The sequence below is a fragment of the Pteronotus mesoamericanus genome, unplaced genomic scaffold (assembly GCF_021234165.1).
Source record: "Pteronotus mesoamericanus isolate MK-2021 breed Mesoamerican mustached bat unplaced genomic scaffold, CSHL_Meso_final contig_94, whole genome shotgun sequence".
NCBI lineage: Eukaryota > Metazoa > Chordata > Mammalia > Chiroptera > Mormoopidae > Pteronotus > Pteronotus mesoamericanus.
The window spans coordinates 44,350,356-44,375,951 of record NW_026555285.1 but is presented as its reverse complement, the minus strand read 5'-3'; the positions used below and the strand labels follow the sequence as shown (position 1 = coordinate 44,375,951).

The 25,596-nt window shown below is 46.6% G+C and overlaps 1 protein-coding gene across 2 annotated transcripts in view; it reads left to right on the top strand.

Moving 5' to 3' along the window:
• ABCC4 (ATP binding cassette subfamily C member 4 (PEL blood group)) overlaps window positions 1-25,596 on the top strand; it is a 221,064-nt gene that overhangs the window by 130,670 nt on the left and 64,798 nt on the right. The window contains exon 20 of one of the 2 annotated variants that reach the window (XM_054586475.1): window positions 4,862-4,941. The exons of the other annotated variant lie outside the window; for it this stretch is intronic. Coding sequence (XP_054442450.1) covers window positions 4,862-4,941 — 80 coding nt within the window. The remainder of the gene's footprint in view (window positions 1-4,861; window positions 4,942-25,596) is intronic. 2 annotated transcript variants of the gene reach the window in all.

The following is a 25,596-nucleotide window of genomic DNA, read 5'->3' as shown; positions in this document are numbered from 1 at the left end:
AAGCCCTCTGTGTGAACGTCCAGATGGGTGTAAGGGGCTCCGTCTGGGAGGAGGCTGGTGGGAGGAGACAGGCAGTGTAAGGGACAAGGGTGGGGTTTCCGGACCTGGGCGAACATGGCCGCCATTTCCTCTTCTGCCTCACATTTCAAGGCACCTTCGTAAAATCTCAGTCTTCGCAGGATGAAGCTTGGAAATTGCTGGCCCTGCCTGGAGACCTTTCATGCCCCTCAAAGCTCTCCAGTCCCATAACGGTAATGTGACTCACACCTTGCACAGGTGTGCTGCTTGACAGCTTACAAGGCGCCTTCATAAGCATATCTTTTATCCTCATAATCTTCTTTTCCTGTGAAGCATTGGAAGCAAATGTTATCATCTCTGTTGTACAGATAAGGGATTTGCCTCCCAGTGGAGGGTGGATCGGTCGCCTGAAGGCCTGTTGCTACCGAGTGCCGGAGGAGGACGAGGACTTCGGTTTTTCCCGGGGTGGTTTCCCAATTCCTGCTGCTCTTTCAGCTTCGTGACATTCTGGAGCAGCCCCCTCACTGCCGACCTATTCTAGCTGCAGTGGCGGCATTGGGGCTGCTGAGCTCGCAGACTTCTGCAGCTCCTGCCCCTCCCCGCAGGCTGGGGTGCGCGGAATTAGTAATTGATGTAGAGTGACACCGGAAGTCCAGACTGGCTCAGCCCCCTGCTTGGCTCCCTGTGGTCCTTGTCAGCCCAGGGGCCCTCTTGGGCTCCACCGAACACGCTGTCCTTTGCAGCAGCTTTGCCCCATCATGTGGCACTGTGCCTGGAAGGAACAGGTCATTCTCTGCCCTTTCTGAGGGACTCTGGTGGGCTGCTTGGGGTTAGGTTCCGCCCCTCAGCAGGATGGGGATTCTTTGACTTGTCCTCCCCACGCCACCGCCGGACCCAGAGTCCAGCTTTGGACTCTGCAGGGCCCTCAAACCCATGGCCAATTCCTACCAAAAGAGTTGGGATCTAGAGCCATCAATGAAACGAAATGCGGGCACTTGTAAAGAAGTTCACGGTATCGAAGGCTTCCTGACCCTCAGTGTCAGGAGTGGTGTGGCCTAGCGTAGGGTTGTTTTTGCCAGTTCCTAAGAGCACTTTCATGCTAAAGGATGGGGTCCAGAAGGAACTCCTAAAACATGCTGTGTCATGACAAACCCCAAAGACGTTAAGATAAGCAAGAGAAGCTAGGCAAAGGTCACGTACTATACAATTCCATGTGTGTGATGTGTCTTGAAAAGGCAGATTTACAGAGAAAACAAGTAGATCAGTGGTTGCCTGAGGCTGGGGGTGGGAAATAGTCACTTTAAAGGGTACGGGGGATCTTATGAGGGGATAAAAATGCCTTAAAACTGATTTACGGTGATGGCCATGTCATTTAGTTACTAAAATTCATCGAGTTATACACCTGGAATCGACAGATTTTATGAGATTTACCATATACCTCAATATTTTGATATATTTGATACACCTCTTTAAAAAAAAGAAAAGAAAAAGGAATAGAGCTTAAACTAGACATGGGAACTTCCAGGGTTTAGATAACAGTTTACTTATAAGCTGAAATTCTAGATATGGGAGGAATCCTGGATATGGAAGAGTTGTCAGAATTCATTCCAGCTTAAATTGTGGAATCAGTTCTTAAACATGAACACTTAATGAATTTGTGTTTTGACAAGACGTTCTATGACAATGTTTCATGAAATCCTATCTTATGGACAGGACAGAAGAATGGGAACCAGGGCAGTTAGTAGGACCCAGAGTGGTTCTCTGATAGTACTGACTTCAAGGGAGACCCCTCCCACCTTCCTTCTCTCCTTCTGCCCCCTCTCCTCCTCCTATACTCCGCCCCCTCCTCCCTTTGCTCCAATCCTCTTCTTCCCCTTCTCTCCATTCCTCCCCTCCCCCCATCTTCCCATTCATTCTCTCTTCCCCTTCTATACCTTTTTTATACAAGTACCGCACAGTCTTTTAGAAGAAGAATAATAGAAAAATTAAAATATATAACACAATACCTTATTGACTTGTTCATGTCTAAAAAGTGATCTGGCCGCCGGAACTTACAGTGATGGCGGGCTTCGTGATTGGCCATATCCTGTGCAGAATGGGGCGACGGTGTTACTGCTTTACCCCAAGGTGATCCCACATACCTGGGGAATTGATTTTATTCCTGGACACAAGGCATGAACTGAGACAGGCCATCGGAGGCTGTCTCAGGAGGCATCGGCCGCACTGGGACACCGTGCCTTATGAGGGATAGCAAAAGCACCAGGGACTAGCTGGTGGTGAGAAGTCTGGAAAGGACATAATTAACTTCCTTTGAGTATGTGAAGGACTGTCATGCCAGGAAGAATTAAATTCACTTCACACGGTTATAGGGATAGAATGAGCAGCACAGGCTGTGTGTTCCGGGACGCAAGAGTTGGCTTAATGTAAGAAAGCGCGACCTAGCCCAGCGGTCAGAAAACAGACTGGGCCCTCTGGTCACGGTGGACCCCCCCTTGGCTCTGCATCCCTGGAGATCCTGTAGCGGGGGCCACAAGCCACTCCAATGAAGAGGCGTAGCCTGCGTGTGAAGGGGATTTATCGTAAGGGTTTAATTTGGAGACCTTTGGGAAAACTTTGTGACTATGAGGCTGTGAACTTGAAGTCACAGCTCTGATTACAACAGTCTATCGCAAAGCCACATGAACTATTCTGCAAACACCATTCATTCTCATACTTGTTTCTTAGAGCAAGGAAGTAACTACTGAACCTTCTAATCTCGCATTTTCTATACCCAGCTCGTTGGTGAATGAGAGTTTAGTTTTGATCGTCTTTGACATTCAGGTCAGGGATGATGGTGGCCTTGTAGGGAGAGGGTGTTTCTCAGCTGTGTTTTCCTTGCATGTTACATTCTTTGCCAACTCTGCTCTCTCAGACCTGAGGGATCTCACATCAGGTAGAAGGTAAAGCGGATGGTTTCACATGCTCTTCATCACTGTGTAGCTTTTTTATCCCTTTTTTTTTTTTTTAACTTGAAGATTGCTTTCAGCATTGTTTAAGCTGAACCATACTTGTAGTGCTTCTGAATCCCGGGTATGTGAAAAAGTTGTATTTTTCTACTGAAGAAATAACAAGCACCTAAACTATGTTTTTAACATTTCTTTTGACGTATTTTCCTTATTTGGCTATTGATACTTTGAGAAGTTAAAAAATAGGTAGGCCACAGAATCCAAAAGAATATGGGAAGCATTGCCCATCTGAGGTCAGTGTTCCCAAAGTACGACTGACTGGTTAATAACTGAATCCCTTGCCCCTCCAACTGTGGTCTGGGAATCAGCAGAAGGGCATCACCGGGGAGCCCGGTAGAACTGCTGAATCTCAAACTCCGTCCAAGTGCTTCTGAATCGGAATCTGCATTTTGGTCAGTTGACCATGTGGTGGTGCCTGGGAGACTTCTCCGGGTGACATCTGTAGAACCCCTGTAACTTCCTCACCTTGAGTTCTTTGTTTTGCTTTTGAGTACCTGTTTGGCATTGCAACTGGGCTCTTTCACATGCATGAACCTGTTTAATCCTCAGACTTACCCTCTAAAGAGCAGTTGTCACTGGGGCTGCCAAAGGTGTCGCTGAAAGACCGTTTCTGGAGCCCATGATCCCGAAGCCTGGGACAGAAAAATTGAGGCCCAGCTTGCTGAGGCGTGGCCTGGCCAGGCGTGAAAGCCTCCAGTGCTCCGGCTTGGCGCTCAGGCACACCCTGTGCTTTCTGGCTGAGCCCAGGCATCCTGTGGGAGGACTGCAGAGTCAGCATTTCTCCAGCAGTGGAAGCTCAGCTCCCAGCCTGTTGCTCCGCGTGGCCCAGGGGGTGGCTTGGTAGGAAGGGCCTTGGGAGGAAGTCACCTCTGACCACCTTTAGGAGGAGCGCCCTGCATCTGTCTCACCTCCTTGTGGTTTTCTTGCAGCATCAATTACAGAAGTTTAGAGCCTAGAGAAACACATTTCTCAAGACTTGCCCACACCCAAATAGGCTGTGTGTATGTGGGGCTTCAACGTTTTTTGCACTGAATCATTTGAAAGACTAGATATTTATTAGACATTAGTTCTGAGCTTCTGATTCTGAAGCCTTTAGAATATACTTTTTTCTTGGATTCTGAGGGGGGAAGTAAAATCAGTGGTGAGAAATGATCTTTGATCCTTGGAAAATGTTTCTGTGTTTCTGCCTCTATTCCTCTTGTCTTCTTGGATGTTAGGGTCAGTCTGTGTTTGTCATACCCAGTGCACTTCTGAAAATAACAACTTGTTACCCCAGAAATAAACTCACAGCTTGAAAATGGCAGGATTACAGATTTTCCCAAAATGTGAGGCACTGTGAACCATTTTATGGGGGGGGACCAAAAAAAAAAGTTGATCAATACAGTTATTTAAAAAGTGCCACTTAGCAAAATTAATTCTGATAACTACAGCAAGATTAGTGTAACAATTAGGATTAATTTATGTATTTTAAATGCAATTGTTTATTTACTTACTTAGCACTTGGACTGAAGTCTGAGATGGGATCTAAAAGGAGGGAACCTTCCCAAATCCACTGACATTTCCAGATACTGTCACAAGATTCCCCTTCCCACCCCCGTCTTTTAAAAATCATGGCCTATTTCAGCCCCCAGCCCCTGCCATTTGGTGGTATTTTTGTTCCTCTTTAGGTATCATTCTGTTTTCTTTTTCTTTACCACTGACATTGGCTTATTTCATATGAATGTGTTACATATTAAATACATATGCATTTAAAATATTGTTTTGATTTATTTGTGAATTGTTTCTCTTAAAGGACCTATCTGGGGAAATGAGTAATTTCTCATATCCTGTTCTTGCAGGGAGGATTTTAAATCGTTTCTCCAAAGACATTGGACACATGGATGACATGCTGCCCCTGACATACCTAGATTTCACCCAGGTAACATAACAGCAATGTCCAGCTCTCCAGGGGAAAACAGAAGTTCCCCATTTTCCGGGGCTCACTCATGGGGGCTCAGGGTGGGCCTTGCCGCCTGGCGATGTGTCAGGTTATCTTCATGAAAGGCCATGTTTGTCAAAGGAAGGCGAGGCGATGACTCGGAGGCTGAGTTAACATGAGTAATGCCTCGTGTGTGGGAGTGGCTACACAGTCCTGTCAGAGTTGGTTCAAAGCAGCTACATGCTTGGTAAGTGGTTCTCCACCTGCCTTCCAGGTATCTGGCGCGAAGTTCACTTTACTGTGAGCACATTTCATAATATAGAAACAATCACCTCTCACGGAAAGATAGCCTAGATTAACTAAATTATGCATTGTATTACCACAAAGGAAAAATATTTACTGCACCGGTTTTTTTTTTTTTTTTTTTTTGTGGATAAAACCAGGTGTGGTTACTCACAAAGAAAAGATTAGTAATAATAAGGTGAAAATAATACTTTGTTAACAAGGATAATAGAGAGAGTTATTGCAGATGCAAAGCCTTTAAAGGCAAATCTGATTAAGCCAATAATAATTTGAGTACAGGATCAAAGTCATCTCAGAAAATGTCTTCTTTTGTTTTTTTTAGGCAGCTTTTCTTTCACATGTAGATTGCTCTAAGTCTTAAGGTGTCTTTTTTAAGGAAAACCAACAATCCCACAGAAATACCTTCTATAAAGTGTTTGCTTTGTCTGTACATTTGAGGTTTTGAAAGAATACTGTTGGGTCATCTCATCTCTCATCTCCTCATTCAGAGTTGTTGCTCATCTGGGATGTTTTTTTGGTTGTTTAATTCTGTCTCCTTTTCAGCGATTCAGGCTGGGGGACTTTCTTCTTCATTTCCAAGTGTTTATTTTGGAAATGAAATGCATTAATCAAAGGCCGCACGTATTCTAAAGTCGCAGCCACTGTTGCCAACACTTCATGAACCTTTTCGACGTTTCCTAAGTGCCAGCTTAGAGGCCTCTCACCATGAGCTCACCCAAAGGCCAGGCAGCCGAAATGCTGCAGTTGGGGTGTGCAGTTACGGCTTGATCCTGATGGTTCCCCCTCCTTTTTGCCCTTCCTGGAGCCACTGCTATAAAAGGAGCCAGAATTACCTAATTTGGAAAATTACCTATGTCCAAAAAAATCAGTTGTCGGCCTGCGATGATGGCAGGTGCTCCTGTTAGTCACACAGAAATGCAGCAACGGACATCTGACCGGTTTCAAACAGCCCAGCCAGTGGGCAAGGCCATTTACTGTTGACCAGCGTGAAGGAAGCTGAGACTCGGGCAGAATACTTTTTACTGCAAACAAACATGTCTGATTTTCTTTTCCCTTCTGCAGACTTATTTTATAAACGTGTCCTGCTGGGTTTAGCTATGTAATTTAGCCCCAAGAAGTAATCTTCCACTAAAACATGATCTTTGTGTCACCTTTTGACATGATTCTTAATTACTCTCTGAAAGAGTCTATGAAAGGTCCCTTTTCTTTGCAACTGTAAGCGAGGCCAAGGTTAAGTTTCCAAAGCTGGGTTGGCTTGGGCTTCGCACGCAGATAGAGAAAACATGTCATGTCCATATTTTTGCGTGACAGGTGAAGAAACAGGGATAGGTGCTACCTAATTTTAGTATAAAATATTCTCAGCCTGAAGAGAAAAAATTCTAGGCTCACTGTGCTTTTATTTCACCTGAGAGCAAGGCCTTTTTTAAATTCACTCCCTTAATCTTGGTGAATCTCATCATTGTTGAATACCAGTAGTCCCAATTAGCTGATTTCTTGAATCTAACAGCAAAGGTAAATCTCCACATTATTGTCTCTAAGGAAGGAGCTCCGTATAAAGGATAGGTCAGTTATCAATTATGATAAAGATCTGATGTCACTTGTTTTGTTTGCAGGTGTCTTTAATAAGGGTTCCTATAATCCCTTCAGGAAGAAATATTTACTTCTTTTAAAAATAGTATTAGCGAAATATAAAAGCTCTGATCCCTGCCATTGTTGTTGGTTCTTTGAGGGACATTTCCCAACATTCATTGTTTAAGTGGTAGTCAGGAGGAATCAAGTGAAACTTCACAAACAATGTGTTAACTGATTCATCTTACTCTGTGCCCTATCCCTTCTCCAGCGGATTTGCTTTCAGTGAGTGAGGAGGCTTCTTTGAGGTATCGCAGGGATCATATTTTGAAGTTTGGGGGCCTGTTGCTTTATTAACAAGCAAAAATTTTTATTAAAGCCACAAAAATGAATTTCACTTGCCCTCAAAGGCCTACAAAAATCAAAACGTAAGTTGATTTTTTTTTTTTTTAAGTTGGATAGGACTCTAAGGATGATCACAACCTGGTGGTGTTCTGGGACTCTTAATGGAATCATGTAAACTTAAAATAAACACTATTATGGTTAGCACATAGAATGAAAACTAATTTCCCAAATCAAATACATTATATTCAATTCATTTTCCCCAATCAACCAAATGTTTAAAACCTGTTAGTTCTAACAGTCATCATCTGGAAATTAATTCGAAGCCTATTAGCTCTGCTAGCTGAGCCGAATGAAGAGGGTTACTTATTACATTTTTAATAGGCTCCTGAATTAAAGCAAAGCAAGGTCAAAATGACGATCAGCTTGGCTCACCTCAGCGCTGTGCTTAAGAAGTTGATCTAGTTTGGGTTTTTTCTGGGGCTGGGGAGGTGCGATGTTAGTGTTTTAAAGGAAATGTGGCCCACTTTGTCTCAATCTGCTAATAAATGTCTCAAGTTGAGATACTGGTCAGGTCCAATGTGCAGGTATCGCAGACGTCACCTGTGTGAACAACAGCTCCCTCTCAAGGGCTTGGTGATCGGAAGTGGCAATGATTTTGTCAAGCTCCTCGACCCTTCTAAGGAGTTTTGTGAGTCCCTTTCGGAGTTGAGAGAGTAGAAAATTGCCCCTCTGCCTTTGCTTTAAACATCTTTAGCAAAACTTGCTGCAGACATCAGGAGGCCCCCAATGGTAATGGTTCTTGTCCGAGTCCTGGGGTGACCGTCCTCGTGACCAGCAGCTCCCCTGTGCTCCGAGCAGCTCAACAGAACATGAGTCCTCAACCTGTCAGCGGAGGCAATGCAAACAATTGAGTTTAACAAGAACTGGGAATTTCCTTGTGAATTCATCCTTGAGGTATCTTGAGGAGAAAGTGATCCTTGCCTATCCACATATCTAGTATCCTTCAGCCAGAAGAGCCTGGCAGGGTTTATAGTAACAGATCGGAAGCAAACTGAAATCCAGAGCTTAGATATCTTTGTGAAGAGGGAGTTAAGCCCTCCACTTATCAGAATATTCAAACTCAAACTGTCCTGTTTAAAGTATGTGTTTTTTTTTTTTCCTTTTTTCCTTCCTAAAAGTATGCACAGGCTCATGCTTTCCTGGAGAATTAAGATCAAGTAGGTACAGAACTAATATAGTCACATTTATTCATGTGAACTTTTTAATGTAGAGCATGCATGTTTGATTGTTTCTTCAGTAAGAGTCATCATTTTGGGTTTTTTTTGTTTTGTTTTGTTTTTTTTTGGCTTTGTAAGTAAGAGTTCAGAACTGTGGACCATTGGATTAGAAGTTCACTGTGTTTTAGCCCTTTAGGTGCTGAGAAATTGAGGGGAGAGACTAGAGGACACAGCCCTCCAGTTTGTGCCATAGTGGCTGGAGTTGGGATACTCTATAGGAGCAAGTCAGAAGTGGGGAAAGATTTTGCTGCTCCACTGACTGACTGACCGAGACAGGAAAGTCCTCTTCCAAATGCAAGCCAGTTTTCTGGTCAGATGAAAGTTATTAACCTAGCTGTCTCCCTTGAACTTCAACAAAAGATTTATATTTGTGTGGACAGACATTTGTGCATTTTATTGTTTGTTTTGTTTTGTTTGTATAGTTAACTATTCATATCCATGCTAATACCATACAGTGAGACAGCTAATTTTGAAAATGTGTGTTATTTACTATTGTCCTGCCTTCGAACAAGGAAGCTGCAGAAACAGTGGGATAATGCATGGGGTTTTGTAACTGAGTTGATGCAGGCGTGAAACACTAGTGAAGGTAGAAAGACCAATTTTTAAAAAAATTTGAAGTTTGTTGATTGATTTTAGAGTGAGAAACATCGATGTGAGAGAGAAATATCAATTGGTTGCCTCTCATACGCACCCCGACTAGGGATCAAACCTGCAACCTAGGTATGTGCCCTCACTGGGGATCGAACCCCCAACCTTTTGGTGAATGGGACGATGCTCCAGCTACCTGAGCCACACTGGTAAGGTCAGGAAGACCAATTTTTGACCGAGAACGCATTTGGGAAGGGTAGCCCAGAAATGGGGGAAGCTTTTGAATGTATCATAGGAAATAACTTATACCATACAAAATAGCAACAGTCTGTAGGTTACCTCAGGGTTGCCCTGGGCTTATCAGATAAGTTAGCCAATGGCTGGCAGTACATATCTGGCTTATCAAAGTGTTGTTCAAACATGTTTTGTTTGTTTGCATTTTCAAAAATCATAACAGCTTTGAGTATTAACAGTAGTTCTGAAACCAAGTCACTTAGGCTAGAGCATAGTTCTTCACATAAATATCTGTATGAAAATAGGAATTAAGATACAAGTAGTATAAAGATCTTTATTTAGACTGCGGATATACCACTGGGGGAATTTTTTGACTGGCACTTTCGCCTTCCAACAATAGTGTATTTGAGTAAACAAACAAGCAGAAACACATAGACACTATTTAAAATCGGCATTTTTTAAGTGTTTCTCTGACTTCCTAATACCGTAGCACAATACACAGCAGCATCAATCTAGTTTTCGATTTTTTTAAACAGTGATTAACAGGTATAGTAAACGGGTGGGTTAATGAACAGAGTTGTCATACACATGTAATATTTGTCATGTTTTGCATTTAATTTTATTAATGATTAAAATTAACTTCATGACAATTTTAACAGTACAGGTTTGTTGTTTGTAATATTTGATGGCCAGATATGTGGTTTTGTGAATAAATTAGTAACTGATACATAATGAGAAATCTTGCAGTTTCTCCCAACAGGAGAACAGTATTTCTGTTATATATGTCATGTGTGGATCTGTAAGTCTTTCAGTTTCTTCTCATTCCTGTGGCATCTTCCTTTTTGCATTTCCCGCCACTCCCATATTCAGCTTTTATTATGTGCTGGGATGTAGGGATGAAAAAGACGGAGACTTTATCTTTGTCCGTCTGACAAGCATTCATTGTCCTGTGTGCCGGGCGCTGCCGTGTTGGGCTTGGGGATGTGGAGTCGAGTCAAGTTTAACCCCCATCGCCCAGGAGACACGCTCTCCTGGAGGAGATGGAGAGAAAGTCAGCTGTGTGTGAGTTGTGTGAGAAGGGCAGAGTGAGTTGCCGTGGGAAAAGTCATAATAGGAAGGAGACTGCATGGGAGAATGGATGGACTTTAGCAGGAGGCAGAGCTCCCGTTAGTTCCCTTGCGGAAGGTGGGGACGTCCCGGCGGAGCCTCCTGGCGGCGGTTGGAGGTTTGGGCCTGGTGTTGAGGACAGCGGCCTGGGGTGAGAGTGGGGCCTGCCTGTTCTCCACCGGCCGGAGAGCCGTTGACTCTGTGAGGGTGGACGCGATTGCCCAGAGAGAGGGAAGCATTTTAGGGACCAGGATCGTACTTTATGGAAGCCTTGCTACTTACAGAGAAAACAGAGGCGGGGGGCGAGCAGAGGAAATAAAGAAGGACCAGCAAGAACAAGAGGAGGAGCTGTACTGGGGAAACCAAGGGAGGAGAGGGGCGCTAAATGCAAGGGCAGGGTCAGCGGCCACTTGTCCGTGGGATCGGGCGGTTAGGTGGTGTGAGGGGCCAGCTGGAGCAGGCTGAGGACAGGAGGCCAGACGGCAAAGGCTGAAGATCGGAGAGGAGCAGAGGGAGCAGAGAGGAGAGCGGACTCCTCTTGGAAGGACTTTGACTCGGAGGCCGGGCCCACTTGGAATGTCGGGTCTGGGGAGGTGTCGCTGGGTCCCTGGGTTTTGTGGTTCGTGTGATGGTGACGATGGCAGGTGGCATGGCCCTCGCTCCACCCTCCCTGCGGTAAACAAGGACCCGAGCTGAGGTCCTCAGAAGCAGTGGTCGGTGAGCCTCATGGCGGGGGCGGGGGCCGTCCAGAAGTTGATCCCTTGCTGAGTTCGGCAGGCCAGGGCGCCACAGAGGAAGGGGAGCGGGGGTGGGCACCTCAGGCAGTTAGGACGCCTGGTCCAGGAGGGCAGCAAAAGCTTCTAGGAAGTGACCTTTGATCCGAGGTGAGAGGAAGAGGTCACAGCGGATGCTGCCAGAAGCCATCTTTCCACTTGGGAACAACCCTGTTCTGACATCAGCTGAGAGTGGGGTAGAAGGGGGAGTTGTTCAGTTTTGTTGAAAAGGATACAGTTAGTGCCAAGTGTGTTCAAACTCATTTTTCACGATTCTGCTTTTTCTTTACTGTGTTTGATAAACCTTAAGAGATACTTGATCATTTAAAAAATTTTTTATACTTCTAAGGTGTTGATTTCATATACTTTTCCTCAGCTTATTCCGTCCCATTCCCTTAAATGGGATCCCAGATCACTTATTTCACATTTTATAATTGTAAGAAAGGCCTGCCTTCTGTTAGTTCTTTGTTTCCCCTGCCTTTGCCTGATGAATATTGTGGTGCACAGACTAACATGCCCACGATCCTCTGAGATCAGCAGGCCCCTTTGTGCTTTGCTTTCAGATGCCAGTACACCTTGCTCATTTCGGAGCTTAAGTATATTTTCACCCCTGAACCAAAGACTCTGATGTGTCTTAGGTGGGGGAGACCCTTCAGGGGATCCTCAGATTCCGACTTCCTCCGAGGCTGGCTGAGGGCAGTCCCCTCACACTGGAGCAGCGACTCACAGCCTTCTCTCGCAGTGCGACGCTGTCTTAGGCTATACGTCTCAATAGATTTGCTTTGCTTCATTTGCTGGTGACCTGTGTTACAAAGAAGCCGAAGCCTAGAGAGTGAAATTCATATTTCCTAGCCCTTTACTCTCTCTACAGCTCCTGGGAGGAAACTCTGCATGCCCGCTAGACTGACTGTTGGTGCGCTCGTGTGTGTGTGTGTGTGTGTGTGTGTGTGTGTGTGTGTGTGTGTGTGTTTGCACTCCTTTAGTTCCTCCTCAGATTAATTCTTCATCCTTTAAGGACCAGCAGGCCTCTTCCCTCTTTGTGAAGAATCATTCTGTTCTGCACTGAAACTAGCTCTGTGCTCCACAAAAAGAAGGGACTCTAGAAACGACGGGTCTCGTTCTCTGCTGAGCATATTTCAGCCTCACTTCCAGCCAGCCAGCCAGTCTCCGTATTTAGGGAGCACTTCCTGTGCGCCAGGCACTTTCCTAGGACGGGCTGTGTAGAGCAGTGAACTGGGTATTGGCTTCCGGGAGTCTGCAGCAGGAGATTGGTAGGAAACTGGTGGGTTTCGATCATGATATTCTGGTGGCCGCTGGTGCACAGAGAGGCAAGTGTTCGCAGTGATGGTGGGGACTGCTTCAAACATGGCGGTCAGAGGACGGTGACATTTGAGTCTAAGAAAGAAGAAGGAAGCAGCCACGCGAAAGAGATCTGGGCGCAGCCAGTGGGCAGCGGGGAGCACGCTGAGGAGTTGGAGCAGGTGCAGGGCCCAAGAGGGGAACAAAGTGGCATGCTCCCGGGGACAGAGACGGCCAAGTGAGTGCAGGAGGTGGGGGCTCGGACGTACGCAGGCCTGGACCCCAGAGCTCCCCAGGCCGAGGTGAGGGGGTATGGGCTCCAGTCTGGGAGCAGTGGGCAAACACTGCGATCTAAGTGTGATACTTACTCGATACTTCTCATCAGGTTGTCTTTAAAGAATTTTTAAGTGTCTTATATCAGCAATATATGCAGAGTTTCTTGAAGGCAAGGCTCTGGGGCTGTTTCCTGTGGTGTCCCCTCACCCACAGCACAGCTCTGTAAACCGAGGCAGACCAGGACTTAGCGGCTCAGTCACTGAGGCCAAGCAGACTGTTCACACGCAGGTGGGGAAATGCTTCTCTGCAGCCAGGGTGGGCGTCTTAGCCTCCCTTTTTAGGACATGGCTCCCAAACACCTGGCTGCACCTGGCTGCACCTGGCTGCACCTGGCTGAGGCAACGTGAAAATAAAGATGATGTAGGGTTTTTTCCACAAAGCTGAATTTACTCAATTTTTCTCCTTAGATATCTTGACTTTCTAAATACAGTGGAGTTGCTCTGATCTAAGAATTCTAAAGTCAGCACAAAAAGCCTTACAGTCCAAATTACCCCGTAGAACAGGAACCCTAGCTAGCATTTAGTGATGGCTTCCTCGGGGTCCAGCCTCATTTTTTTAAGTTCTTTATTGTATAATCTCTTATTGCATATTCCTGGCAACCCCATGAGGTCCATACAGTTACTGTGCCGGTCTCACAGATCAGGGAAATGAGGCCCAGAGAAGCGACAGAATTTTCCCAGGATCACACAGCTAGTGAGTGATAAACGGGAGACTTTTATTTTTCCATTTTTGAGTTTTACTCATTATGCACACTAGGGAGAAGCAGACTGCTTTTTTTTCTGGTTTTTGATCACGTAATGAGAGTGTCATTAATAATCGGTCATCTGGTATCTATGCCTTTTCCCCAGCAAAAGTCATAGAAGTGCCCCTATAGTATGACCCGGTGGTGTTTGAGATAAACAAGTCTTTTTGAAATTGTGCTACCAGCCTTTTATTTTTTTCTGGCTGTCTAATTCATCATGTGCAGGCCTACTTTCACTTCTCCAGAAATGCTTTTGGAAATTTTTGCTGGTTGGTAAAATTTAGTCTAAGAACTTCTCTTTTCAAGAACTCGCTCCCTTGCCTTTGTGATAGGCCTGGTCTCAAACCCTAATACCAGAGAAGTTGCGACAAAAGTTTTGGGCATGAGCATCAGCACTCTCAGGAAGTGGGGGGCTATATTTACACATAATTTGATGCACATTTGTTTGGGGCATGATGCGTATGGCTCTGTAGGAGTACTGTGTGAACACAGACGGAGAATTGCCTGTGATGAAAGCAAATGCACATTTCTTGAGATTTTGTTTAAAAATAGTAGCATAACTTTATAGTAAGACTTTATGAACAGTGGGTGGTTCTACAGTGTATTAATACTAGTAATTGGAAATGCATTCTTTATAGAAAATGGCATGGCTATGCTAAAGTAAAAAATTAAATTGTTCTATACTAGAAATGTACAAATTGCATACAATAAATCTATCATTTTTTTAATGGAAAAAATATACCTTATAGTTTAATTCAACAGAATGGGCCCTGGCTGGCATGGCTCAGTGGCTTGAGTGCTGGCCTGAGAACCAAAGGGTCGCTGGTTTGATTCCCCGTGTAGGGCTCATGCCTGCGTTGCTGGCCAGGTCCCCAGTGGCAGCACGTTAGAAGCAGCCACACACTGATGTTTCTCTCCCTCTTTTTCTTCCTCCCTTCCTCTCTCTCTAAAAAAACAAAAACCCCCGAATGGCCAAGTAACAGTGTAAAATTTGAATACTCTGGAAAATCAATAAAGAACCTCAACTCCCAATTCTGAGATTTTATATTGTAGGCAGAACCATTCTTTTCTGTGAAGTGAGAATGGAAGTTCTGATAATTTGATTTTGAACCACAGAGCGTGTCAGTACAGTGTCATCTGTATATGTGTGTACACGTGTGTGGACAGAAATGCATGACCTCAAGGAGCCAATTACGTTGTCTCTGTGACCCTCCCGAATCAAGTAGCTTGGTACACATCTTCAGCTGTAAAGCACGTGGCTGGAACATATGGTTTACGTAGGGCTTTTGGTGAATCAAGGTCTACATTTTGCATGGTCTCGAAAGCTCCTCTAAGGAATTTGCGGTTGAACTTACAGACAGGTGGGCCCCATCCACGGTCTGTGAGCAGGTACGTGGCAGCTCACCATGTAGTTTTAAGGGAAAACAAGAACGTGTGTTCATGTCTGTCTTTTTTAAAGATGTTACTATTCCCAGTTGGTGGACTTCACTGAAAATCAGCAAGGCCAGTAACCTGGTAGGTGCTGCCGGCTGTGCCCATAGTCGCTTCTGAAGAGCACCTTGGCCTGTTTAGATTTGTCTCCTGTTTGTGGTCTCCGGAAAAGGTCTTTGTGGGAGAAGACTCCTTCCTCTTCCCTTGCTGGTTCCGGTCAGCATCTGCATCAGCCTCTCAGCACTGGGCAGCAGGCCACTTTGTTCCTTGCTGGGTGTCACTGTGGCTTTGCTGGGCTGTGACTCTACTGGGGGCAACTACAGGGCCCCCAGGTTTACTGGAAACCCAACAGCGTGTGATGATCTGCGTCATTCTATGTTGCTTTCTGTTTTCAGGAGAAACTATGGAATAAGCAAGCGCGACCAGTGATGTCCCTGATTTCCCACCGCTGTGGCCCATTGATATCAGAGTACGAGTTTACATCCCAGAGATTCTAGATGTATTATCCCTTAAGATTTTACAGGGCATTTCCCCATATAGATGTGCTGAGTCAAAATCGGTTGTTTTCAAAACAGACCGTTAAGCACTAAATATTTCTCATTTCCATACAATTTCTGAAACTTGCACAGTCCTAGATAACATCAAATAAGGAGACTTAATTATCCAGAAATCTGGCATTGGAACCATCCTTGCCAAGTCTTCCTATGAGCAAAGCAAGTGAAAAGGAAGGTTAGAATGTAGAAGTTGGATTTAGGCATTAAACATTTTTTTTTTTAAATTGGGGTCTGCTCTGAGCATGTGAACTTGCACACAGCTGCCCTCGGCAGAAATGCTGTAATTTATTGAGGAAAACTGAATTGCAAAACCTTTCTTCCCCACACAGCCTCATCAAAAAAAAAAAAAAAATCAACAGCTTGACTGAGCTTAAATAACTGACTTTTCATATTCTTTCTTGGAACACAAAGGGATAATCCTGAGGCCACTTGAGCCACCAATGCAGGCAGTGAGGGGACCACCACGGGACATGTCATTCCCTCCTCACTGCACACAAAACACATTGACTGCAGCTTTATGAAGTGAAAATGCCCAAGAAAAAGAAAATGGGAAGGCGGTGTCCTCAGTTATTTCTTTCCAGAGGGAGAGCGCGAAAGAAAAAGCTGCCGCATCTGGATATGCAGAACAAAGCGCCCTTAAGACTCGGGCATAATAGGTTGGGTCACTGGCTTTTATAGGAGCAAAAGAGTGGAACTGCCTTTACTTGTCTCAGTACCACTGACCCTTGCATTTCATTGTGTGGAGATGTCAGAGAAAGTGTGTAGAAAGCATTCCAGCCTCTTTCACCGAACAATGACTTTGTCATTTTGAGATTTCTATGGTGTGTTGACCCCTTCCCCCACTCCCTCCCGCAAATCCCCCTGGGACAAAAGAGATTGTTAGTGAGGCTGCCTTGCCCCTGTTTGAAAGATCTCTGTTTTACCCGACTCTTCAAAAGTAAACTCAGCCATTTTAACTGAATCACAGTGTTTTCACGCTTTTAAAATCAACAAAAGCGTTTTAGTCTGAGCATTTGCAGGGATGGACTATTCCGTGAAAATGCCAGTCCCAGAGATAGTGATTCATGCAAGCCGCCAAGTTAAAAGTGGGTCTCCTTGTTACTTAGAAAGGAGAATTGATGATAGGGGTTACTGGAAATGTTTACAAGCACTTGACCCTCAGGTTTCTGAGATCAGGGTGATACGATTCACACAAGCTCCCTCGTTCGCTTCCTCTACCTTTTTATTTTTTAATGACAGGTGTGAGCTGGTTGAGTTTTCCCAGCGTGACGGGGAGCGCACTTAGACAGCAGCACTGTCCACATCAGCATGGTGACAGTTAACCACCGGGGACCCTCCCAGGCTGGCAACCAGTGTTCCAATTTGTCTGTCTCAGCATGTGCGCGCCAATGATAATGTTTGTAGTCCAACACAAGAAGCTAATTAAGACCTAAAAGGCAAAAAATAATAAGGATCTCATTTTTATCAAGCTTGGTGGTGGTGCGCAGAGCATAGGACTTTACATTGTGGCAATTCTTGGATGGTGTCCACTGCAAAACAGTGGTGGCCTCTCACGGGGCTTCCTCTCCTTGCCATCTTGTGTCCTTCGGAATGACGAAAGGATCTGCTGTTGCTAGGGGGAGGAAAATGGCTCAACAGAGGGTTGGCAAAAGTTGGGTACAGTTGTGAGTGCGTGAAAGATGGAGTTGGTTCTTATATTATTATTTATTAATTATTGTATTGTCTTCCATACGAACAAACTATAAATCTGTTTTTGTTCCACCCTGTATTTACTTCCTTTGGGGTCCTTTAAGTCGCCAGTAGGCTATTCTTGATTATGTTTGTTTAGTTATGTTTACTCTATGGGCTTTCTTGATAAGATGAACCAGAAGGGGGTAGTCTGGGAGAGCTTGGCTTCAGTTTTGGTAAAACTTTGCACTTGAGCTATTTTATGGATGGCTGTATTTCTTAAATCTGATGGGAATGTGTGTGATTAATTATCATCTCTACTTTCTTGTGGTTGTCTTCTGCGCGTGAGCTTCGTGGCTGATTTGTTTCTCTCAGCCTTTCTCTAGATGGGTTGCTTTCATGTTCCCTGATTATTATCTGCATCGAGTCTCCAAGCCACTAGTACACATAGCAGAGGGCCAGCACCCTACGGGAGGTATGTCACATGTGACCCAGGAGCCATTTTTTGTTGGCGGCACATGCAGGCTGGTTACCGTAGCCCTCACACGTGCCCTACAATGTACCCAAGAAAACTACCCTGTGACATTGCAACTGTATTTTATACATTGCCAGCACCTGCTGGAGCATGACCCAAGGAACGGAACAGTGTCTTTATTTTTTTAAGCCATTGGTATTTTTATTGAGGTATAGCTTATATGCAATAAAATAAACTTCTTTTAGTTTGATGAGTTTTGATAATTGTGTACACCCCAGTGACTACCACACAAAACGAGAGGAAGGGCCTTCCCGGAACGTCTTCTTCCTCCGCAGTCAGTTTCCACACTTCTCCTAGACTTCTGTCACGTAGGCAAGTTTTCCTGTTCTTGGTACTTAAACATAAATGGAACCAGTGCAGTATGTTTTTCTGTGGCCGCCTTCTTTGGCTCCGCGTGTGTTTTGAGAGCCATCTCTGTTGTTGCCTCATGTCTCGGTGGTTTTTCTTTTTTCTGAGTGATAGTCCATTGTATGAAGATAGCACTATTTATTGGTCTGTTCTCCAGTTGATGGGCATTTGGGATGTTGACATGTTGACATTTTTTAGCAGTAAACTTTACTGCCCAAGTGCTTATGTGGACATATGTTTTCATTCTGCTAAGTAGTGGATCAAATACTTAGAAGTGGAATTGCTGGGTCATAAGGTAGGTGTATGTTAACTTAAAAAAAATTATATAAAAATTTCAAGATAGTTGCACCATTTTGCACACCCACCAGCACTATATGAGAGTTGTAGTTCCTCCACATGTTTGGAACATTTAGTATTATTAGTTTTTTTTATTTTTAGTTTAGCCTTTCTACTGGGTATGACAGGTCTCTGTGGTTTTAATTTGCATTTTCTTCATGATTAATGATACTGAGATCTTTTTCTTGTGTGTTAATTGGGTTGCTGATTTTTTTAAACTGAAAAAAATGTTTTATACTTGATATATAGGAAAATATAACTTCACTTGAGGGTATGTTTATTGATTTTAGAGAGGGAGGAAGGGAGAGAGAGAAACATCAGTGTGAGAGAGGAACATTGACTGGTTGCCTCCGATATGTGTCCCAACCAGGGATCGAACCTGCAACCTAGTTATGTGCCCTAACTGGGGATCGAACCCACAACCTTTTGGTGCATGGGAAGATGCTCCAATCGACTGAGGCTCCTGGCCAGGGTTGTATATATTTGTAATAATAGTTTTATTTTATATATATAATTATACATGTGTGTATGTGTGTGTGTGCGTGCTCGCATGTGTGTGTTTTTAATATGAGTCCTTTGTGAATATATTTTTCCAGTCTGCGGCTTGCCTTTTTATATTCCTAAAAAATTTTTTTGATTGAGGTATAATTGACATACAAGATTATGTTAGTGTTAGGTGTACAACATGATGATTTAATATTTGTGTACATTGCAAAATGATCACTACAATAGTTAACATCTGTCACTTGTGATGAGTACTGTTAAGATCTACTCTCTTAGCAACTCCCAAATGTGCAATACAGTATTGTTAACTATAAGCACAATGCTATGTATTGCATCCCCATGACTTCCGTGCAGCTGGATATAAGTTTTGTTCCCTTTCATCCCCTACCCCCTTGCTTCCGCCAACCACCAGTCTCTTCCCTGTATGTATGAGCTTGGTTTCTTTGTGGCTTTGTTTTAGATTTCCACATATGAGTGTGAGATCATACAGTATCTGTCTTTCTCTGTCTGACTTAGCATAATGCCCTTGAAGTCTGTCCATGTTGTCACAAATGGCAAAATTCCCTTTTTTATGGCTGAATAATATTCCATTGTGTGTATACACCACATTTCCTTTACCCATTTACCCACTGACAGGCGGTGAGGTTGTTTATATATCATAGCTATTGTTAATAATGCCACATTGAACAGGGAGGTGCACATATCTTTTCAAGTTAGTGTTTCGTGTTTTTCTGAATACATAACCCAGAAGTGGAACTGCTGGATCGTATTGTAGTTCTGTTACTGTTTTGAGGAACCTCCATACTCCTTCCACCAACAGTGCACAAGGATTCTTTTTCTTCACATTCTTGCCCATACTTGTTATTTCTTGTTTTTTTGTTTTTGTTTTTTATAATAGGCATGAGGCGATATCTAACAAAGAGGTGAGGTGATAACACATTGTGGTTTTGATTTGCAGCATTCATTGCATTGAAAAAACTCACACCCCAAACTACCACACCAAGGACAAAGCCTCTTTTGCTTGATGTTTTAGTTTGTAAACATTTAGATTTTGTTGCCTGTCCCCAAAGCATCATTTAAGCCCCCAGGAGAAGGGAATGGAGATGTGACCAGCAATAGAGAAAAATTTTCCGCACCAACAATGTCCGTGGAACGCTTGCGTGCTCTTGATGAAATCTCTCTGGAAGTCCTGGCACAAGAATAAAGAGTAGACCGACACAGAAGTATTGCTGGGTGTGCACTTTCAACCTCTGCCTTTTCCCTCATCTCTTGGTGTCACAGGAAGAGGAGAAAGGAGCACAGTGTTTTACCAAACTGGCAAAATAGGCATGTAGCGTCCTCTTGCTGTTTCCTCCGTTCCAGGCTCCGCAACATTATATAAGCCTTGTCTAAAGTAAGGAATAGTTGAGAGTCAAATATAATGCTCCACAAAGCAACTTAAAATACTTGCACACTGTAAAAGATAAGGTTGTAGAGGACAGAAACGGGCCCAGGACAATCTTTGCCAAAAGAGAACATTGTACTGCTCTCATTTCCGTGTGAGGAGACTGAGGCTCTGAGGAGTAGAAGGACCTGCTCAGAACCACTGAGTGAGTAGGTAGGACTCTGGCCTGTGACTCTTCACAGGGTTCACCACCAGCATGTGCTAGGCCGTGTCAAACGTGATGCATGCCTATGATAACTGTGCCCCTCTGTTTTCCTTGAATAGTCCCTGTTCACACCTGTACCTGGAACAGTTTTTAATATTGCCCCTTTGACTCTCCAAAGTTGCCCAGTTGAGACCATAGTTGGGTCCTATCCATGGACCACTGTGTCAGAACTGCCCAGGAAGCCTCTTAGAAGTACAGGTGCCTGAGCCCCACTCCAAGTCTGGATGCCTTCTGAGGGTTGGCCCAAGAATTCACTTATAGGTATTTTTACATTGTTTTATGGATCCCCAAGTGAGTCTCATGCCCTCTTAAGTGGATCCATCATTTGTCTACGCTATTCTGCCTTCCCCAGAGGCCCAGCCAGGTCCTGAGAAGGTATCAGTGTCCCCCCCAGGTCAGAGCGATGCTCCCAGACCAGCCATCTCTCTGGAGTTTTGGAGAATCTTAAGTGGTCTTCTGCTGGCCCACCTGCCAGGACAGACCTTCTCTAGAGCCTCCCTTTCACTTTTACTTCCTGGCACGCCCCAAAAGTAATCGCCTCTGATGAGTCCTGACTTTGTCTGAACATGCACCGTGCCTGTTCAGGCAGCTCAGGACTGAAAGAAGGTGCTGATGGTTCTCAACCGGGGTTACCCAACTTCTGACATGGCGGCGCAGGCGATCCACCCCGCCCGGTCGCATTCATTCCCTCTGCATCAGCCCCGGCAAACAAGTGTCCCATCTTTGCTTATTACAGGTCAGCCACAGGGGCCGCCCTCCTAGGGAAGGTCGTCTCTCATTGCTAGGAAGGTTTTGGCTGCACCGTTTTGTGCCCCAGATGTGACTTCTGTCGATGGGTCTGCCCGTGCTAAGGGCAGAGTTGCACCTGTCTGTCTTTTAGCAACACCTCTGTGCAGCTTTGCCTGAGTTTCTCACCTGGGCTGCTGCTGGGCACCCCCTCTTCTCCATTTGTGGTGGTGTCTGTGTCCTTATCTTCCTTGGGGAGGGGACAAGGAGTGTGTGGATTGGCTTATCATTTTGTGTTACGTCATTCTGTCATGAACGTGTTTTCAGTTTCATATTTGTAGGGGCCCCTCATTCCCATTCTGTGAAATCATTCAGAGCCCTCGCTTGGCCTTGGAGCACCTTGGACACCTCTCGCGGCGTCACTGTGAAAGGTGATGAACTCGTCCTTACATTCTTGTCAGCTGTAAACCCAGAGCCCCGCCATTGAGCAGAACACCTCTCCCCTGCCTGGCTGACTGTGGGGAGGCTTCTGAACCTCTTGGTTTTTTGGTCCTCCGTTCTAAAAACGTGAGGGTCCTATGAATTGGCATCTGAGGCAGGTCAAGGTCAAGAAGAGCTTGTCTTTGCTTTTACTCTTCCCAACTGAAATGCCTTCCCTCCCCTCTATGGGTCCCACTCTCACTTGTCCCTCAGGCCCACCGCCAAGGAGCCTCCCTCGGTTCCCTAGGCCACTCAAACCCCTGCCTCTCTGGCTGTTGGATACTTAGGGTCAGCGCCGTAAACCTAGCCTCGGTCAGTCCCGTTTCTCGTGCTAATCTCAGAACGTGGGGTTCTCATGCCTTGCTGTGGCTCCCAGGGCTGTGCCAACCCACTGGCCAGCTCCACAGCACGTGGCTGCTTGGCCAAGGCATGGGTGGGGAGGCCCAGGTGGGAGGGCCCGGGCAGGGTGCCTCTGGGCCTCCGGCCTGCTCTCCACAAAACCTCGAGAGCCTGAAGTCACCGATTCCTTATGTCGCCTCGCTGGGTGGTGATGACCTCATGGTTTGCATGGCAGCATAACTAGGGAAACGTGGTATCCCAGGGGGAACCTTCCCTACCAGTTCTCTTCAGGGCACCCATCTGTGTGGTTGCCTGAGAGATGATTGACTGGATCTTGTACATCCACTGTAACTTGTCCTCTGTCCTCTGTCCCCTGGAAGTGCAGTACAGCCAGCAGGCCTAGGCTGGGCCTCTGTACAGGATGTACTGGTGTGTGCACAGTCTCACCTGGCTGCCCCATGGTTCTTTTCGGTTTGTTCATCACACCTGAGAACTACCCTAGTTAGACTTAATGCCAGTGGCCTGGGGCCCCCTCGGAGATGCAAGGCACTGCTGCTCACTGCTGGGGACACGTCCAGGGCCATGCCCGAGCAAGTGTTTGGAAAGGCTCTTATCTTTTTCAGGGTAACATTCCCCTTCGGGCTACGCAGAGCTTTCATCCTGACCCTTTAGTGGTTGGCCCCTTTGCCAAAGTCAAGTGCATTTTGTAGGCAAATGGTAAATGGAGAAGTTTGATGAAGAGTCGTCGAGCATGGCTCATGAACCTCTCTTTCAAAGCCAGCCAGTCACCTTCACTGTGCTGTCCTGTAGACATCCACGGGGTCCCCTCAGGCGTGTCCCAGGCCCAGCCGCTCAGTGCTAGGGGAAGAGGAGGGCTCCATCCCTGGGAGGAACCGAAGGACCACGGGGAGCGATGAGGTGACTCCGAGGCTGGAGGGCCAAGGAAGCAGGGTCCCAGGAGGCTGGGCGGGTGGGAGCCTAGCCTTGGATCCAAAAACATGGCTCTGAGCCTCCTGGTCACCCTGCCTCACCATTTGGCCTTTTTCTAACCCGGGTAAAAGTACCAGAGGGCTGGAGTTCAGTGTGGTCGGAAAAAACCAGCATGAAGGGGACTCGAGAGGCGTGGCCAACGTGGGACAGGCGAAGAAACAGTTTATACCAGCCTGGTTTCCAAAACTTGGAAGGCGTTTCCTTAGAGCCCCAGGAGTGAGGGGCTGCAAGAAGCCTTGGCTCTGTGGCGGGAGAGATGGAGGGGCCCTGATGGCAGTCACTGCCGGGTTCGGTTTTCTCTGGGAGTTGGGGAGAGTTTCGGGTGCCCGGCGGTTACTGTCCGAGGCCCCACAGAGAGGCTTTTGCAGCCCACACCCCTTCTCGAGGGGACTCACAGAAGGGACGGGCCAGGGCTGTGCTTCGGATGCCGAGCAGTTTATATGACTTCAGCAAGGACCTGGGCGAGACGCGTGAGAGCGGACATCCTGGCAGGACAGTGCACAGCACGAGTGATCAGTTCTGACTTTCTTCCCCGCGGCACCGACTTCTGCACCTGGTCACTCCCACATCCCCTGCCCAAGGTGCAGGGAAACCAGGCGGGCCGGCGCAGAGACCTGCTGCCTGGCTGGTGGCTACCAGGCCTTTGCGGATGCCCTTTGGCGTCCCCAGCAAAGGTTGAAGCAGACAAGCCAGTCCCCAGACTAGCACACAAGAGACATAGCGCTCTGAAAGAGTCTGACGAAGACCTTGGCTGCCCTGGATCCAAAATTCAGCGAAGGGGGCCCGATGGCAAGAAGCCGGCCCCACAGCAGCTTGCCCTAGCAAAGGAGGAAGCAGAAAAGCCAGTTCCCAGACGAGCACTCAGGAGAAGCTGCCCGTGGAAGAACCAGACAAAGACCTTGGTTGGTCCAGCCCTGAAATTCGGCGGTTGGAGCAAAAGGCTTCCCCCACAGAAACTTGCTGGCTGAGTAAAACTCAGACAGACTTTTTACTGCCTGTAAGACAGTGGACACTTCTTCCTGAAGGGAGCCCCGTGACCCACCACGGGCAATTACAACCTGAGCCACCGTGTCTCAGTCTGTCTCAGCCAGGAGCCTCCCTCCATACTGAACAGGCGTGGGTAGGGAGCCTCAGAAACTGAGGTTTGAAATGAAAGGCCGCTCTGAACATCCCAGGGCTGAAGCCGGCCTGGCAGGACGTTAGATGTTCCTCTCCTCCATCCTCTAGAGTCCCTTCTCGGGAAGGAGAAAGGAAAGTCTGGGAGCGAAGTGGGATCCAGGAGTAAAGAGAGGGTGCAGAGTGGTCTTAGCGGGGTCCCCCGCTCCGTCTGTCCGACGGGCTCCTGCGCTGAGCCATTGGCAGCAGCACCAACGCAAACTAGGAGGCTCTGGGCTTCTTGAAACTGAAGGAGGCAGCGTGTGCGAGCTCCGGGAGCCTCCAGTCTGGGGTCTCGAGCAGAACAGGGAGGCTTGGGAAGTCCCGCTCCCTGGAAGCAGCAGCCCCCACCCCCCAGGGTTCACCGACTTTCTGATTCCCAGTCCGCCCTCAGTGGGGCCCCTTGGCCATCAATAATTTTCTGTAAAAGCCAGTGTCGGACTTGAGATCCAGGTGTCCAACGTGAGGCCCCAAACCTCCCTGTTCCTATGAAGTACATTCCCGTGTCGGGTGCCTGGTCCTACAAGACCCTCTGCCTCCCCAAAGGACCTTTGGGTGCAGCTTCTGTGTGACTTCTGCAGAGAAACCTGTGCAAATTGAGGCAGGACTCAGGCTGAAACCACGGGTGCTTCCCTGGGGGGTGGGGTGTGTGCACGCGTGTGGAGGCAGAACAGAGAAAGTGCCATTTTCATCCATGAATCCGTCCCTCTGTCGATTTACTCAAATATTTATTGAACACCTGTGCTTGTCACTTGAGATATTTTGGCAACTAAGGACATTGAAGCTCCTCCCCTCAAAACAACCACGAGCAGAAGACTGAGACAAGCCAGTCAACAATATAATTTCAGATAATGCCAATTGCTGTAAAGAAAAGTGGACTAGGATAAGAGGGTGGAGCGATGCGAGGGCGCTGGAGGTCCCCCGGGGAGGCGCCTTTGGGGAGGGGCATTTTCAGTGGGGATTTGAGCGCTGGGTTGGCCCCGTGAGGAGCCAGAGGACAAACGAGGCTCCTGAAGGACCAGGTGATAAATGCAAAGACCCTGAGGCAAGAAGCAGTCCCATTCTGGGACAGGCAGAAGGCCGGGGTGGAGGGGAGGAAAGAGAAAAGAGTGAGGAGGTGCTGGAAGCGGTAGGTTAGGAGCCAGACGGCGGCGGAGGCCTGGTCCCCCAGGGGGAGGAGTGTGGCTCTTTTCTTAAGGGGGGATGAGGAGCCACAGGTAGGCGGAGAGCAGGGTAGCAGAGCGATCTGATGAAGACGATGGGAAGACCTCTCTGTCCGCCGTGTGGCACCGCGGTGCTGGCTGTTGGCAGTGGAATGTGTCGACAGAGGACAGTTGGCCCTGAGGAGTGGGGGAGGGGAAAGAGCA